This window comes from Mytilus galloprovincialis, chromosome 1 (genome assembly GCF_965363235.1).
Source record: "Mytilus galloprovincialis chromosome 1, xbMytGall1.hap1.1, whole genome shotgun sequence".
NCBI classification, from domain to species: Eukaryota; Metazoa; Mollusca; class Bivalvia; order Mytilida; family Mytilidae; genus Mytilus; species Mytilus galloprovincialis.
In genome coordinates, this window is record NC_134838.1 from 48525511 (window position 1) to 48542406 (window position 16896).

The window sequence follows — 16896 nt, forward strand, 5'->3', positions numbered from 1 at the left end:
TACATTTCTTATTTTTTAAGTTCAAAAATATTTATCATCATGATATCTCATAAATTCGTATATTAATCTAAATTATAAACAATAAAAAAAAAAAGTAAAAAAAAACAGTAAACAGCCCAATCAACAAATTATAGGTCGATTTTGTTCACTTTATTTCTTTATTTAAATATTGGTTGGCCGAGTTTGTTATAGGCCGAGGCCACCTTATCAAGCAGCTTATTAAACTACGTGGCGATTGTACATAGGGTCGATATTGTAAGCATTTAAGTTGTCTCCCTTCATTGTGACACACAACATCCGATAAATGAGTAAAAAATGTTGGAAATCCTGTCCTCCTGCTGTTATTAAACATTGTAGACATTGTCATGAAAAAATCCTTAGTGAATTAAAACATAAGACCAATTTGTAATAATCTGATATGACATAAGAAACGATATATTTGTCTTAGAGGTCGTAACGAGTAAAATTTCCGTAATATACATGTACAACTCCAGTGTGTTTATGTATCATGTCCTAAAATAACCTATTTGTTATCCATTTAGTTTTGTGTGCAGATAGAAACTTTATTTTTTCATTTCTTATAACAACCTTTAAGACTTCGTCATGGCTTCCCCAATAAAAGACCAAACAGTTGCCAAGAAGCTGGTAGAGAACTTGCAGACTGATTTGAGAGGACTCTCTGCAGAGGCTAAGAAGAAACATCCAAATATCAAAGAGGTACACATATACCGGCTAATAACTATTGTGAGAATAGCATCCCTTCCAATTCCTACTAAATGCAATCTCTATTTGATTTCATTGGTCAGAGCAAGAGACATGTATAGTACAAAATGTACCTAAGATTGACCACAATTTATTACAACAGTGTTCTAGCTAGAAACTGAGGACAGAGAGACCGACATATTGATAATTTACAGACCATGCTGATATTTTTTTTACAATTAGAGGAAATATCATAACAACCTAAGAGCTAAGGTTTCGACAGCTATACTTATAGTAGTGATATTGAGTTTTCTTTATTTTAAAGTAATGAATATTTTCACAAATTAGTAATGGCTTTTTTAGAAAACACACTTCAAGAGTTGAATTACAACAAATGTATAAAATTCCATTTATTAATCCCTTCCTTACCCAATGCATCTCACAGTTCCCTTTTTTTAAAGATAATTTTTCTATAGGGAAATCATCAAAAACAATAATATGAGACTTGTACATGTATTTGCTTTTCTATTCCAGATTTCAGAAAAAATACAGTTGAAATTGAGGACAATAACTGTAAAAAATGAAGGAATCATAGCAGGTAAAAAATAGGATTTTTAAACATGTATTTCAAAGTGAAATTATTGGTAAAAGCTACATGCTTACTTCCGAGCTCAATTATGTATGTATGTACTGGTTTACTTGGGGAGAAATATCTCTAAAAGAAAACTTTTGACCAAAAAGTGGTTGACTGTTTTGTGCAGGATTTTTGCAAATGTAAGTAATACCAAGATCTACTTTGTTCTAAACCTACAACTTGTACTATAGCTTTTTCTGTTCTAAATGAATTACGAATCTTGGAATCATCTTCCCAGTTTGACTTGACTGATTTTGTACATTCCAATAGTCAAATGGATCTTGCCAAGTAAGGGATGGTGTCTGTACAGACAGCATGAAATTTTGAATGTTAGTTTTGTTTGATGGATTCAATTTGTTGAAAAAATTATTTGCAGAACATACAACACCTATGTATATTAATGATATATGTTTCTGTTTTGTTTCTTCTCAAATAAATAGATGTATGCTTTCGTGGTTTTATTTCAAATAATTATTCTTCGTTTTAACAGGTCTGATACCAGCTAGTGCAGAAATAGTTCAACCCTTTGTAATGGGATGTGATACAAAAAATTCCAAAATAATGCAGATTTGTTTAGGAGGTGTTCAGAGGTTAATCTCACATGAAGCAGTGTCAATGGTAAGTTCTTAGACACTTTACAGATGTGTTTTTATAGGCCTGTTTACCGGACATATTATGGTATACTGTTGTCTGTCGTTAACATGTCAAACATTAAAAAACTCGTAAACTTTTTAACCAACTTGCATGAAACTGTAGAATTATTTATATCTATTGACATGAGCTCCCTTTAGTTTTTTCATAAATTTTTGATTTTACGTTTCTGAGTTATGGGGATTTATTCATATAAAAGGGGTATTTTCCAGTTTTTGACAAATAACTCAAAAATGCTTTCAGCAAATATCATGAAACTTTGGTGAAATGATTACATCTATTGACATAGGCTCCCTTTCAAATTTTATAGATTTTAGATTTTGCTGTTTTGAGACAATACCTTGGCAGCTCTTCGAGCAGTTTTCATTAAACTTAGTTGCCTGGTTTTTATCTATTAAGATAATTTCCCTTTCATTTTTCATAAATTTCTGATATGACATTGAGAAGTTATTATTTATAGTAGATTTTTGTCAAGGTTAAAAATTAAGATAAGAAGATAGACAAGTTATACATTTATCTGAAAAGTTCTTAGGGGATGTTAATGATTTAACAGTACTTACACAGCCCAAAATGTTAGGGTAGTTCTGTCAGATGAATGAAAAGTATTTAGTTTAAACCTAATTTTCAAAGTTAATTTCATAGAACCAGGAATTAAAGCTGGAAAACATTTGATTTTTCAAAATATAAGTTTTCTACTGACAGTATTTGTTTCTTTACTATTCATAAAATGTTTAATAATCATAGAAAATGTGTATTGACACCAAACATAAATCTCCCTGTAGATGTTAACAATTATTTTCCTATATTATATTTCAGACTGCAGCAGATAGTATTATTAGTATGTTATGGAACCTAATGGAATCTGGACAAGAAGAGTTGAAAGTTTTACAGACAGCCATTATATTAATTACAACTAATTCTGTTGTACAGCATGAATCATTAGCTAAGGTATTGTATAATAAAGTCAAATAAAAATTTCTTTGTGTTTGCTGAAGGCTTGTTATGAAACGTCAGTTTTATTTGGTAGTTTCATTGGTTTTTTTTAAGTGTACTTTATACCTAGGATGCCCGACTAAACTGAGAAAAATTAAATTGAAATTAGTATTGATTGTTAAAATTGGTATTTGGGAAGGTTAATAGTGACACATCAAAAGTGTTTTATAAAACCAAGAAGGGAAGCTTGAACAACACAAATGTTATCAATGAAATTAATAAATAAAGTGTTGATGCATACACTAAATATTGTTTTTGTGTCTTGTCATCTGATTGTAATAATTATTGTTTCTAAAATTACACACAAATGTCAGGAGATTTGGAAACATTGGTTGAATGGCAAGCAGTTAATTTATTACTAAAATCCTGGTTTTCAATCAAAAATAATGTTGATAACAGGTTATTGTTATTTTCTGTTTTTTCAGGCACTTGTATTATGTTTTCGCCTCCACTTCGCAAAAGACTCCACAACAATCAACACAGCTGCTGCCACCATTAAACAGTTAGTCAGTATTGTATTTGAAAGAGTGTTATCAGAAGATAGAGTCAAATCTCAAGGTATGTTATAATTGCTAGTTTTAAAAATCTGTGTAGTGCTACACAAATGTTGTCCAATGCTTTTACAGGGGTAACCTTAGAAATAAGATGATGTGGTATGAGTGACAATGAGTTATTTTTCTTCATCCAAGTCATAATTTGTAAAAAGTAAATCATAATAGGTGAAAGTACGGCCTTCAAGAGAGGGAGGGAGGGATGGGATATTTGTTATATTGTTTTATCATGACAAGTTTCAGATCAAGTTTAAATTTTGTTCCGGTCTGATGATTTTGAGTAGAGTTATGGTCCTCTGACTTGGAAAATTCCCTTAAATAATCAGTTTTCCACACTTTTTTTCGTAATGCTTGAGGATATTGATTTGATATTGGGTGAATTGTTTTATTAAGACAAGTTACAGATCAATATTGAATTTCTTTCTGGTCTGATGATTTTGTGCAGGGTTATGATCCTTCGACTTACAAAACTCACTCAGATAATCAGTTTATAACACTTTATTTTATCATGCTTAAAGATATTGACTTGATATTTGTTATATAGTTTACATGGGGACAAGTTATAGATCAAGTTGGAATTTGTTCCAATTCAAAGAATTTTAAATTGGTAGGGGACTATGTATTGCCAGGCAATACTCACAAAATGCTTATTCCCTTTTCCTGTCCCCCCTTCTTAGGTTCCCTTATCCATGTCTAACCCTTTCCTCTCCAAGTGCTATTATTGTAACTTTTAGAAATCTGTGTCTAGGAAAAATTGAGAAGAAGGAATTTTGAAATTATTAAATCTTGCATTTTAATTTTTAACTAGCCCATGTGAAGTGATAATCTTGCTTATAGAATAGTGAGTATTGAGAACGCCAACAGGATAAGATGGCATCTATTTTGTATAATAAATTCCTACAGTTTTCAACCAAGAGCCTTCAAACATCAATTGTTCATGTATACATATACTTAATACACTTAAGATGTGAAACTCACCATGTGTATGCATTAGGATAATTTTTGCAGATTTTCCTAATGTTAAACATGTTAAAGCAAGATAATTTTCATTGATTTCAATAATTTTTGATGATAATATGTGTTTTATCTAATATCACCTGTGATATTTTATTTTCACTAGTTTTGCTATTTGTATTTATAATCAGTAGATAATACTGTATGACCCACATCTTTTTTAATAACGTTCTACAAATTAGGAACTGATTAAAGATAAATTATTGTTAATTGTTAAAGATTTTCAATATTACAGGCCTTCATTACATTCTGAACGTACAATAATTATTCACTGATTTATTTGCAGCACCACTAGAACAGATGAAACTTGAAGAACTAAAGATTGGAAGTAAAACACCACCACATTCTTTGCAGCCTTGTGGTGGAGATGCCTACTTATTGTTTCAGGTAAATTTGTCCAAGAAACTCCATCACATTCCTAACAGCCTTGTGTGGTGATTCTTGAATATGGTGTCAGATAGGTATATATATGATATATAAACTCCACTACATTCTTTACAGTGTTACTTAAGGGCATACAATACAGTTACAGGGGAGGTAATGACATTGCTAACGTAAAATGTTATTTTCGTGACGTCAAAATGTTACATATCGGGAAAATATGCATTTTTCAACTGGTTTTTATCATTCAAACTGATTTAATTTGAAAACGAGTGCATGGACCCCTATTTTTTAAAATGACATTTTGTTTCATTATGCAGGGAGATTATGTGGACCAAATTTTATAAAACTGTAAATAGTGCAATTTTTTTAATTTTAATAAATAAACAGCAAAAATTGACGTTTTTTTCTCAATTCATTACCATTTGATATATATCAGTTATTTCTGAATAAAAAAAGCATAAATTTTTAGGATACTTATAAAATACAGAAATTTCAAATTATTTAACAAAAAACAATTTGTGTTTATCTTTTAAAATAAAAAAGTTATGACTTTCTTTCCAAAGAAAAAATACAACCACAAATCCTAATTTTGAGCAAATATACAAAATTTCGACCTCATTTAACTCAAAAAGTAGCACATGAAGGTATATTTTTTATTACATATTTGATTAAATCAGGCAAAAAATAACCTATATGGAAATTTTTTATTAAACTGTAAATACGGGATCAAAACTGTATTGTATGCCCTTAATGCATCAGTTATGTATAGCATCAACATATTCCTTAAAACCTTGTTATGGGGATTCTTACATATTGTGTATAATAGGTAAAGCAAATAAACACAACCATATTCCTTCGTCCTTGTGATGATACATACTTGTTTATGTTAGCAACTGAAATCTAAAAGAATCATTCTTCATTATTAAGACATTATGAATTATAAAAATAAGATGGTGTATGATTGCCAATGAGACAACTCGCCACCTGAGACTTAATGATAGGTCATTATGTGGCCTTCAACAATGAGTAAAACCCGTAGAAAGCTGTAAAAGGCCCACAATGAAGAATGTAGAACACTTCAAACAAGAAAACTAATGACCAGATTTATGTACAAATATAAAAATTTATGAGAATATGTAATTGTTTGTACAGGACCTCTGTCAATTAGTGAATGCAGACCAGCCTTTTTGGTTAGTTGGGATGACAGAAATGACCAGAACATTTGGCCTTGAACTCTTAGAAGCAGTTCTCACAGCATTTCCTGAAATATTTCACACAGTGAGTACTTATGTTTATTGAGAAGTTCATTGATTGGTCAAACATTATAAGGGTAGAACTACTTTTCATGTATATAAAACAGAAATTCTAGGTTATATAGAAGTCTTCACTGAGTACAAATGATCATTGAAAATTTTTGATAAATTTCTCAAGATGAAAACGAGAGATAAGTTCAGGTTACGAAATTTAACCTCATATTGAAGAGAATATATTTGTTGTGTAAAGATATACTAATTTGAGAGGTAATTTATATTATAATTATATATTATTTTTTCAATTGAGTACAACAAAGCAAGAAGAAGAGAGGTCAAATAGCTTTTTAATTATTTATTCAATGTAGCACTAACCTACAACATTATCCATGTTTGATTTTTAACTATATATTTTATGTACTGTTTTTCAGCATTCAGAATTCAGTTTTTTGCTCAAAGAAAGAGTATGTCCACTGGTTATAAAGCTGTTCTCACCAAGTTTGAAATACAGACAGGGGTTACCTCCCCCTCCATCACCAGCACCAGTTGAGAAGCCATTTTACCCTATAGTGATGAGGTTACTTAGAATTGTCTCATCATTGATCAAGAAATACTACTCATTATTGGTTTGTATACAATTTTTCCTTTTTCATGCCCCATGGGCATTTTGTTTTCTGGTCTGTGCATCCGTTTTCCGACTTCGTTCATCTGTTCGTTCGTTCATCCGTCCCACTTCAGGTTAAATTTTTTATTCGAGGTAGTTTTTGATGAAGTTGAAGTCCAATCAACTTGAAACTTAGTAAACATGTTCCCTATGATATGATCTTTGTAATTTTAATGCCAAATTAAAGATTTAATTCCATTTTCACGGTCCACTGATCATAGAAAATGATAGTGCCGATGGGGCATCCATGTACTTAGAACACATTCTTGTTTGTCACTATCATTACTTATATCTGTTTTTTTTTTTTATGACTATTTTGTGTATCTTTATAAAAGCCTTATACTAAAAAATAATCTTTTCTCACCTTTTAATTGTCCCAGACACTGCAGTGAGAAGACAATTTCTCAGGTTAGTGTAAAACTATCCTTCTGAATCTAATTCAAGTTAACAAAGTATGACTTTGCAGTATGTTAAGTATATGAACCAATGTTTTTTGCCATTTCAGACAACAGAATGTGAAATATTCTTATCGCTGTTAGTGAAATTTTTAGACCCTGAAAAACCTAGTTGGCAGAGATGTTTAGCACTGGAAGTCTTACACAAACTTAGTATACAACCAGAGTTGATAAGGTATGATAATAATATGGTTTTATTGTACATTTTGGATATCTTCAATATTACCATTGACAGGCCAAAAAGTTTGTCTGTAATGTGATCCACTTTAAAAAAAAAAATAATTACTGTATTTGCAACCTTCTAATGACCAATTGGTGGCTGCAATTCTTCAATTACAGTACTGTTTTTCCTTAAATATTCCATGACATCACACAAGATTGTTATCATATAGTCATATTAGGTGGTTTGGCTGTTATGAAATGTAAAAATATGCATATCAATGGTAAATGTGTGATAAAAAAAACACATTTTAAAATAGTATGCTATAAAGGACCCAAGAAAGGTGTTATAGAAGTTCAAAGAATTGCATTCTTAATGCACTCATTAAATCAAGAGAGATAAAAAAAAAATACATTTGCAGAATTTTTTAAGTTGGTTCAAGAAAAGATATAAATGCTTTTATTTTCTTTTATTAATGAAAAAGCTACCCTGGTAGTTATCAATTAAAATGAAAGCTTTAATATTTTGAAATTTAATTAGATTTAGTATAATATGTCAGTTTTTGGTTAACCTAAACATAAAGTACTTTTTATAGCTGTTATTAATTAAAGACTGTGATTAAATTTTTGTTTTTGTTTCATTTTCAAGATGCTTTTGTCAGAGTTATGATATGAAACAACATTCCACAAAAATATTTCGTGATATGGTAAATGGTTTAGGATCATATATACAGTCACAGTTTATGACAACATCTACTGGTCAGGGATCTCAGAGTGGTAAGTACAATATAGTATATAGAATGTTAAAGTTCAGAGAGGCAAGAACAATAGCATTGCATCTTTAAAGTTGAATTTTAGTAATAATAGCAATAAATCTCAAAAGCAAAAACCAATACTGGGACCTACTGTCCAATGGTAGTCTCCATATGATATATGGTAGTATGGATAAACATCTGAGAAAAGGTATATTTTCTTATGACTACCTTTTAGATCACAGAATGTCAACGGCTTAATATAGAACAGTTTATCATAGTATGTGTTGATTTTAATTTTTTTTTATGTGATAGACAGTATATCAGAATATTATGACAAAGAACACTCATCCACAAATTACATTAAAATGTCCACCATACCAGGTAGTCAAATTACAGAAAACAAAAAAATCTGTATTTGGTGAACTATGTAGAACCACATCAGTTAATCATATTATTTTTATGCCCCACCTACGATAGTAGAGTGGCAATATGTTTTCTGGTCTGTGGGTCTGTTGGTTCGTCCATCCATTGGTTCGTTTGTTAGTTCGTCCGTCCGTTCGTTCGTTCGTCCCACTTCAGGTTAAAGTTTTTGGTCGAGGTTGTTTTTGATGAAGTTGAAGTCTAATCCACTTGAAACTTAGTACACATGTTCCCTATGATATGATCTTTCTAATTTTAATGCCAAACTAGAGTTTTTACCCCAATTTCACGGTCCACTGAACATAGAAAATGATAGTGTGAGTGGGGCATCCGTGTACTAGGGACACATTCTTCTTTTAGTTTTTTTTTTTTACAGAACTTAAGGTGGTACTCAACACCTTCACTAAAATTAATTTGGCTTGTTTAAGTTTCATAAAATTTTAACAAAGTATTTACTTTGACCCTTTGATAAAAAGATAAAAATTTAAAAAAATTTGAACCAACCATTTTATCAGAAAAAATACACTGGTTATATAGGAGTTTGACAAACACTAATTTTGATCATTGAGAAGCTTAATATTCCCTTAAAAACACAACATGATTAAAACGTGTAGCTGATTTTTACAGAGTAATCTCCCTGTAGTGTTAGGTACCACCTTAAATTACAAGATTGGTATAAAACCAGATAACAAAAGTTTTATAAACAAGATAAACTTTCTTTTGAAAGAATGCTTTTAATTCTAAGATTTAAAAATTTTTAGGAAACAAAGCTCCAGATATACAAGGTACACCTCCAGCTTTGGTAGGAGGGATGCCGGTAGGGGGAGGTGTTACTCCCCAAGCAGCTTTTATGTACAGAGGAGTGTGGATTCCTCTTGCAATAACTGTACCTCAGGGTCAGACTAAATCTATGTTGTAAGTTTTATTTTGATATTACTAAATAATCTTTACACCTTCAGCTAAATTAAAAAAAGTTTCTGCATTGAAACAAGATTTTTGAAATATTTCAATGGACATGTACCAGGGAGTATATAACAATGATAATAATTCTTAAATAGAAGTTTTTGAATGATTTCTGATCAGCCATATGAAGCTTGTATTAAGAGGATAAGCTACTTCAGAGATAAATTGGATTTTGACATACGAAATTTCATGAACAGCAATAAACATCATGACATTTAAAAAAAAAAGCAGCATCCCTGTTTATGATAGTCTTCACAATTCTAGAACAGAAGGTTTGTCCTAAGAAATTAAATATTTAAAGAGAAATTGGTAAATCTGAGTAAAGGTTGATGAGACTCAACCCATGATAAGAATGTTGTCTTTCTTTCCCTTTAGATGGTGCAAATTGTGATGCAAAAATCAACTTTTCATGAGACTTGTAAAAGTAATTTCATTATTTTTACAGAAGCATATCTATAAAAGTTTATGGAGTTAAAGTGCTATAACATAACTGTTATTTTATCCAAAGTCAATAACAAATATCTAGTTATGTAGTAGGGTTATGTTTCATTTCAAAGATCTGATTAGTTATATGAAGTTGTATTTTATTTTAGATTAGAGTTATTAGACAGAGTTGACCCACCAGCTGTACAGGATGGATATGGTATGTCACTAGCCTTCTACAGTCTGTTGGAACTTAACAGGAGTGTACAGTTCATCATAGAGGGAGAAACTAAAGATGTTACACCAGGAAAGAACAAACCGAAAGCCAAGAAACAAATCACTGGTTTGTTATTTATATTGAAAAATTGATATTGTTTAATGTCAAATAAGAAGAGTTAGCATAAATCAGTAACATTTATATTGACGGGACTTGACACTATATAATTACAGCCAATTTTTTCTTCAGATCATAGTTAATGAAGACACAATATGGAACAACATAAGTAAAATACATACTTGCTTTTATCTTAAAAAATTTCTGATAATATGAATAAAATGTCATGTACAAACTAAGATATAAGTGATACCAGTGTATCTAACTTATAATCTGTGACTTTAATTTTTTCTTTATAGCATTTATTTCAAAACAGAAGGGTACAGAAAGCAAGTGGGGAAATAAAAAATAGTGCCAATGGGATTCCAAATTTCACAAACCATTACAAACACTTCACATCAAATGAATCACACTTATTTTGGTAATTTTATATAACAAAATATATCTACTTTACAAAATACTTGCATTTGTTGAATGTTTGGAATTATGTGGTCTTTGTTAGTTTTTCAGTCAGATGTTTCCAAAATCCATAAATTTCTTGAAAAATCTCATCAAGTATGAGATTTTATTACTTTTTTTTACTGAAAAGCCTATCAGATTCTTTTCCCATTAGATATTTTGTTCTCAGCATGAATTGACTACACTACCCTCATGGTACTAAAGGGATAAACAGGTGACCATGCAGGATTACTAAGCTTTATTAATAGATGTTGATGTTAAGAATAGAAATAGTGTAAAACTGTCAGAGCAAATACAATAAGATGATTTAAGCTTGATTCCTACTAGTTGTAACCAACCATCATTTAATTGGCCTGATCAGTTTTATTTTTCAACAAATTAACAATTTATCTGATTTGAAATTAATATTGCTAGAAATGGACAGCTTGGTTCAGGAAGATATACTTCAATAATTTAATTTTCGATGTAACATGTCTTCTGATTGGCTGATGTCGTTTTGTTGGCTGATGTCGTTATGCCCATAGATATAATTTTGTCATGTGACCATGACGTCATCAACGTTTTTTCATGATTGACTCCGGTTTAAAATGGAATTAAGAATTAAATTATAAGAAATGACTGTAATATTTTTTCTGTCTATGAAAACATAACATAATAAAAAATGTGGTGCACACTTTATATAACCCGCTATGCGCGTTATTCAGTGTGCACCACATTTTTATGCCCCACCTACGATAGTAGAGGGGCATTATGTTTTCTGGTCTGTGCGTCTGTTCGTCTGTCCGTTCGTCCGTCCGTCCATTCGTTCGTTCGTCCGTCCGTCCGTTCGTTCATCCCTCTGTCCCGCTTCAGGTTAAAGTTTTTGGTCAAGGTAGTTTTTGATGAAGCTGAAGTCCAATCAACTTGAAACTTAGTACACATGTTCCTTATGATATGATCTTTCTAATTGTAAAGCCAAATTAAACTTTTGACCCCAATTTCACGGTCCACTGAAAATAGAAAATGAAAGTGCGAGTTTCAGGTTAAAGTTTTTGGTCAAGGTAGTTTTTGATGAAGCTGAAGTCCAATCAACTTGAAACTTAGTACACATGTTCCCTATGATATGATCTTTCTAATTTTAATGCCTAATTATATTTTTTACCAATTTTCACGGTCCATTGAACATTGAAAATGATAGTGCGAGTGGGGCATCGGTGTACTTTGGACACATTCTTGTTTATGTTATGTTTTCATAGACAGAAAAAATATAACAGTCATTCCTTAATCAGATTTTATTTAGCTTGTTAAAGAGAATATGCCTAGAATTTTAATTAATTCAATATCACAATAATTATTTTAGATGAAGAAAGAAAACTACAAGAAGAATTGATTAATTCCTCTTGGTGTGGGATGTTAGCTGCCTTTTCCTTACTATTGGATGCTAGGTAATTGTATAAAACTAAGAAATATACTTATAATCCAGAACATTTGAAAATATATGTTTATTAATAAATGATAGTATTGACTATTGCACCCTAAAAGTATTTTTTTCAAATCTTTGAATATGGAGAAATGCAACTGTCAACGAGTATTCTATCCTTTTTTACGTCATGGACAGATAAGTTTATATTCAAAGTATAATATTTGGTTCATAATGGCAATGCTGTTAATTATTTAGAAGATAATACTTTGGATTAACTAATTTTTATCTGAATTGAAAATGTATTCCTTCACAATGAAGTATAAAATAAAATTTAGAGTGAAACACATTTTTAACATGACTGACAAGGTTTCACAGTTATTGATCATTTACTACAGATGATTTTTACGACAGTTTTGACTCCAAATAACACAGTTTTGGTGTAAAAACTTCTATATGATAGCTGTTACATTTAAATTGTCTCTTTTAAAACAGCTTTGTTATGGAAATGTAAGATTTTATAAATTAAAGTGGTTTTATTTCTGTAGAAGTTTAGATATTGTCTTTTGGTGAGATTTGAGGGTTAACTGTATATAGGAAACACTATTATTTATCCCACATAGAATAAGTTAGATATATTCATCATCCTGAACCTTAATTTACATTATCCATTTCATAAACTAGAAAAACTTTTGTTATCAATGAAAATAAGATAACTGAAGAATGCATGCGTTTATACTACTGTGGATTCATTGATTTCTTGGGTATAAATTTTGGTGGATTGAGGAAAACTTGTATCTTTGTGGATATTTGATTTTTATGGATTTGCCTATCTCTGCATACAAAGCCTTAATAATTTGCAATTCGATGAACATTTGAATTTGTGATTCTTCTGTATCCACAACCCCAGCAAAATTGGTATCCAAGGACTAATAATGAATCCACTGTATGTTGTTTGATCAATCAATTCATACATTGTATTTGTTTTTTGGCTCACATAGTTCAAAAGGCTCAATCCATCAATTGAGAGTACAAACATTTATTGCATTGAGGTGAACATTTTTTTCATTCTTTCTATGTGGTCCAAGTACACAGTTATTTTTCCCTATCTGCCTATTATAACATAATTATGAATAAAAAAATCCCACCTGCACTTTTCCAACAACATTTGGTGTACATGAAGTTTGGCATTAACCACAAATATATCAAAAAATTAGAAAACTTCATCGGCTCATTTTCTCTTGGCGACACAAAATACAAGGACACCAGTATGGGTTGAACGAGAGAGCTTCTGAAAAGAAAAAATTACACCTATGTTTACCTAACCAAATCACTCATGTCTGCTCAAAATATCTCAAAAAGAAATTTTACAGAAATTATCTTAGATGACTTTACATTCACGAGGCTTGTATAGGGTATATTGGGATACGGGATATTTGCCATTTTAATTTTAGGGATGCGGGATATTTGTCCTAAAAGTAAATGGGATATGGGATATTGATGCATTTATAAGGATATTGAATTTTTAACATGAAAAAAAAATAAGTTGAATTTAAAAGTTAAGTACAGAAATATTTACTTCTCACTTGATAAAATTGCCCCCAAAAGTTTAATATTAAAGGTCATTTTAGTGCTTTGTTGATTTTAATTGAGTTTAATGATCGTTTTATTTACAAGTCATCCTAACCCAAGCAAAAAGTGTTGATCTATTTTCGATATTTATATGCTCATGTGTACTGATAATTTTAAAAGTATTTGTTTTGCTTTCCATACTTCGTTCCTTATTGTTAATTTTCCTTTTTTGGATGGTGATGTTCCTTTGGCACTATCTTACAGTGTTTGTATATCACAACACCTAGGCTATGCCCGTGTCTGTTGTAACGTTTTAGATTTTAATGAACGAAATCTATGTATTACTGGTAAATAATATTAAGTCAGGGATTTAGTTACCACAAATCACTTAAAATCTTTACTAAATTCTAGATTTGGTTTTGAAGTTTGGTTCTACCTGTAAAAACATTTTATTTCAAACGGGATAGCACATCCTCATTTTTACGGAGATGTTGTTTACCGTGCCATTGGTGATGTTGGATGTGTAATGATTGATAATGTAGTCTCGGATGCATTACTTTTTATTAGTTGTAATTGGCTTTGAACTAGCTGTCAGTAACTGCAAGTACTCTCAGATCTGTACTTAGTGTCTTTTTGTTGATGGAATGTACAAGTACTCGGTCACGTTCACTCTCTGTTTTTGTTAGATGTATTTCTATTTGTATCCATCTGATGAGTTAAGCCTTTTTCAACTGATTTGTATAGTTCGTTCTTATGTTGCACCACTGTCCCAGGTTAAGGGGAGGGTTTGGATCCCGCTAACATGTTTAGCCTCGCCACATTCTGTATGTATGTGCCTGTCCAAAGTCAGTAGTCTTTAATTCAGTGGTTGTCGTTTGTTGCTGTGTTACATATTTGTTTTTGTTCATTTTTTTTTTATACATAAATTAGGCCGTTAGTTTTCTCGTTTGAATTGTTCTACATTTGTCATTTCAGGTCTTTTTATAGCCAACTATGAGGTATGGGCTTTGCTCATTGTTGAAGGTCGTACGGTGACCTATAGTTGTTAATTTCTGTGTCACGTGGTCTCTTGTAAAGAGTTGTCTCATTGGCAATCATACCAAATCTTTTTTTATATTATATGCTCATATGCATTGATAATTTTCTTGAAATAATCATAGATTTTTGTTAGATGTATCCATCTGATGAGTTAAGCCTTATTGTTGTCAATGTTTTCATTTGTTTTGATGCTTTATATGATTACAGAATATTTTATAGTGTTTTACCTCTTATTTTTTACGTGGCGTGGCGAGGATCTTCAGAGGTCTCCACGTTTTACAGATTGTTCTGATGTGCAACGGCTGTTTTGCCAGACAAGCTGGGCCGAGGGACGTCAGAGCACGTCCTATATCAAAAAGTAGATATTTCGCTGTATAGACTATGTTAATAACGAATAATTACTAAACAATCAATGTAAATTGATATATTTTCTTTCTATTACTGGTGTTGTGAGAAAGGAAATTAAAAAAAAGCAACAAAAATATTGGGATCTATGTAATTCATAGATCACAAATCACAGACTCAAATGTTATTTCTTTTCAAAACAAGGGCTGTGCAAATTTTGCCTGCTGTAAAAATATTGCAACAGTTAAGTGTAATGTAGGTACATTAGCAGAAAGCTTTCTTGTGTTAAATTTTGAGTTATTGAACTTGCATGCTAAATATCCACTTTTTGATATGGACGTGCTCTGACGTCCCACAGTCTCAGCTTGTCTGGCAAAACAGCCGTTGGATGTCAGAGCAATCTTGGACAAGAGACAGGGTTGCGTCCTTCTGTTCTTTCCAACATAGGTTAACGTGTAGGATGAAGTTTCTTATCAATGAAAGAAGAATGCTATCAAAATTATATTTTACAGTCATATGCATCACGGTTTGAACAATAAAAAAAAAAAGTCTGAAATTAGACCCCTTACACTAAATTTATCGTTTAACATCACATAAAAGAGATTGTTATACTAGGCTCTAAGATGGAACACTTCTTCTTTTGGACACATACATTGTATATTCTTATTTAACACTAGAAATATGCACTAAATTTCCTTTAACACAGTTTGTTTTTCCAGAGTCAAAATTGTTGACGTTGTGATGATGAGGAAAAAAATGGGCTTGGGAATGAATTTATAATGATTTTTTGGGATATTTCAAAATAGTTTTAGGGATATGGGATATTTGTAAAAAATAATTATTGGGATATTAGGGGTAAACATTATAGGGATACGGGATATTGGGATAAAAACTTAATGAGATATGGGATATTGATACCCCCCCTAAACAAGCCTCATTCACATAAAAATAGAAAAAGGGGAAAAAATTTAAAGGAAAGGCGGGAAAAAATATACTGAAATTAAAGGGAACTATATCTGTGGACAAACGAAAAATTGAGGAAAGATAACTGTGTACTCGGACCATGTACACATCAAGAAATTTATTCACATAATATATACGTGTTGTACACGGAATCAAGAAAATTGTTCACAAATATATATGTGATGTACTCATATATTCAAGTAACAAAATGATGATACTTGTCAAGGGAATTGCATAAGTTGTGCATGGTAAATGGATTCTATCTTTTCTGAAAATAACAATGATCATGATGATGTCACTGTGAAGGTTATATTGAAAATTTGAAGTTATCTTCCTTTGTCTATAACTGTAACTGAACCAATTATACCATTGTGGCTCTGATTCAAAATATTGCCTTTAAATGCTTTCAATACAATGTAATGTTTAATTTTTAGTTCCCTATGGTAAATAGATGAAAGTTTGTTGCTGTTAATTATATGTTTTATTTGTTTATTGTTATGTACAGTTCATTCTTGTTTCTGTTGTTACGCAGAGCCCTTTAAAGATTACTGTTTGGTACCAGTATGGGTTTTACTCATTGTTGAAGGCAGTTTTTTTTTCATGGTCAATCAGACCACATCTTATTTTTACTTTTACCCTCCTTCAGTCCTTTTAAGCACTTTATTAGTCATTTTGTGTAAAGTCATATATTACATAACAACCAAAGATTGAGAATTATCTTCAAAGTGTTCCTCTATAGTGTTAAAAGAAACCATTTGTACAACTGAT

The 16896-nt window shown here is 31.0% G+C and overlaps 1 protein-coding gene across 9 annotated transcripts in view; it reads left to right on the plus strand.

Moving 5' to 3' along the window:
• The first annotated feature begins 310 nt into the window (after window positions 1-310).
• The window catches only part of LOC143076721 (protein MON2 homolog), a 293055-nt gene continuing 276469 nt past the window's right edge, over window positions 311-16896 (plus strand). For all 9 annotated transcript variants that reach the window (XR_012978768.1, XM_076252581.1, XM_076252612.1 and 6 more), the window contains exons 1-13: window positions 311-717; window positions 1237-1300; window positions 1827-1954; window positions 2804-2935; window positions 3406-3538; window positions 4832-4932; window positions 6082-6207; window positions 6611-6805; window positions 7349-7473; window positions 8107-8234; window positions 9394-9547; window positions 10189-10361; window positions 12151-12235. Coding sequence is in view for 8 of the 9 variants with exons in the window: in XM_076252581.1 (XP_076108696.1) it covers window positions 604-717; window positions 1237-1300; window positions 1827-1954; window positions 2804-2935; window positions 3406-3538; window positions 4832-4932; window positions 6082-6207; window positions 6611-6805; window positions 7349-7473; window positions 8107-8234; window positions 9394-9547; window positions 10189-10361; window positions 12151-12235 (1658 nt within the window). In the remaining variant the exon portion in view is untranslated. The remainder of the gene's footprint in view (window positions 718-1236; window positions 1301-1826; window positions 1955-2803; window positions 2936-3405; window positions 3539-4831; window positions 4933-6081; window positions 6208-6610; window positions 6806-7348; window positions 7474-8106; window positions 8235-9393; window positions 9548-10188; window positions 10362-12150; window positions 12236-16896) is intronic.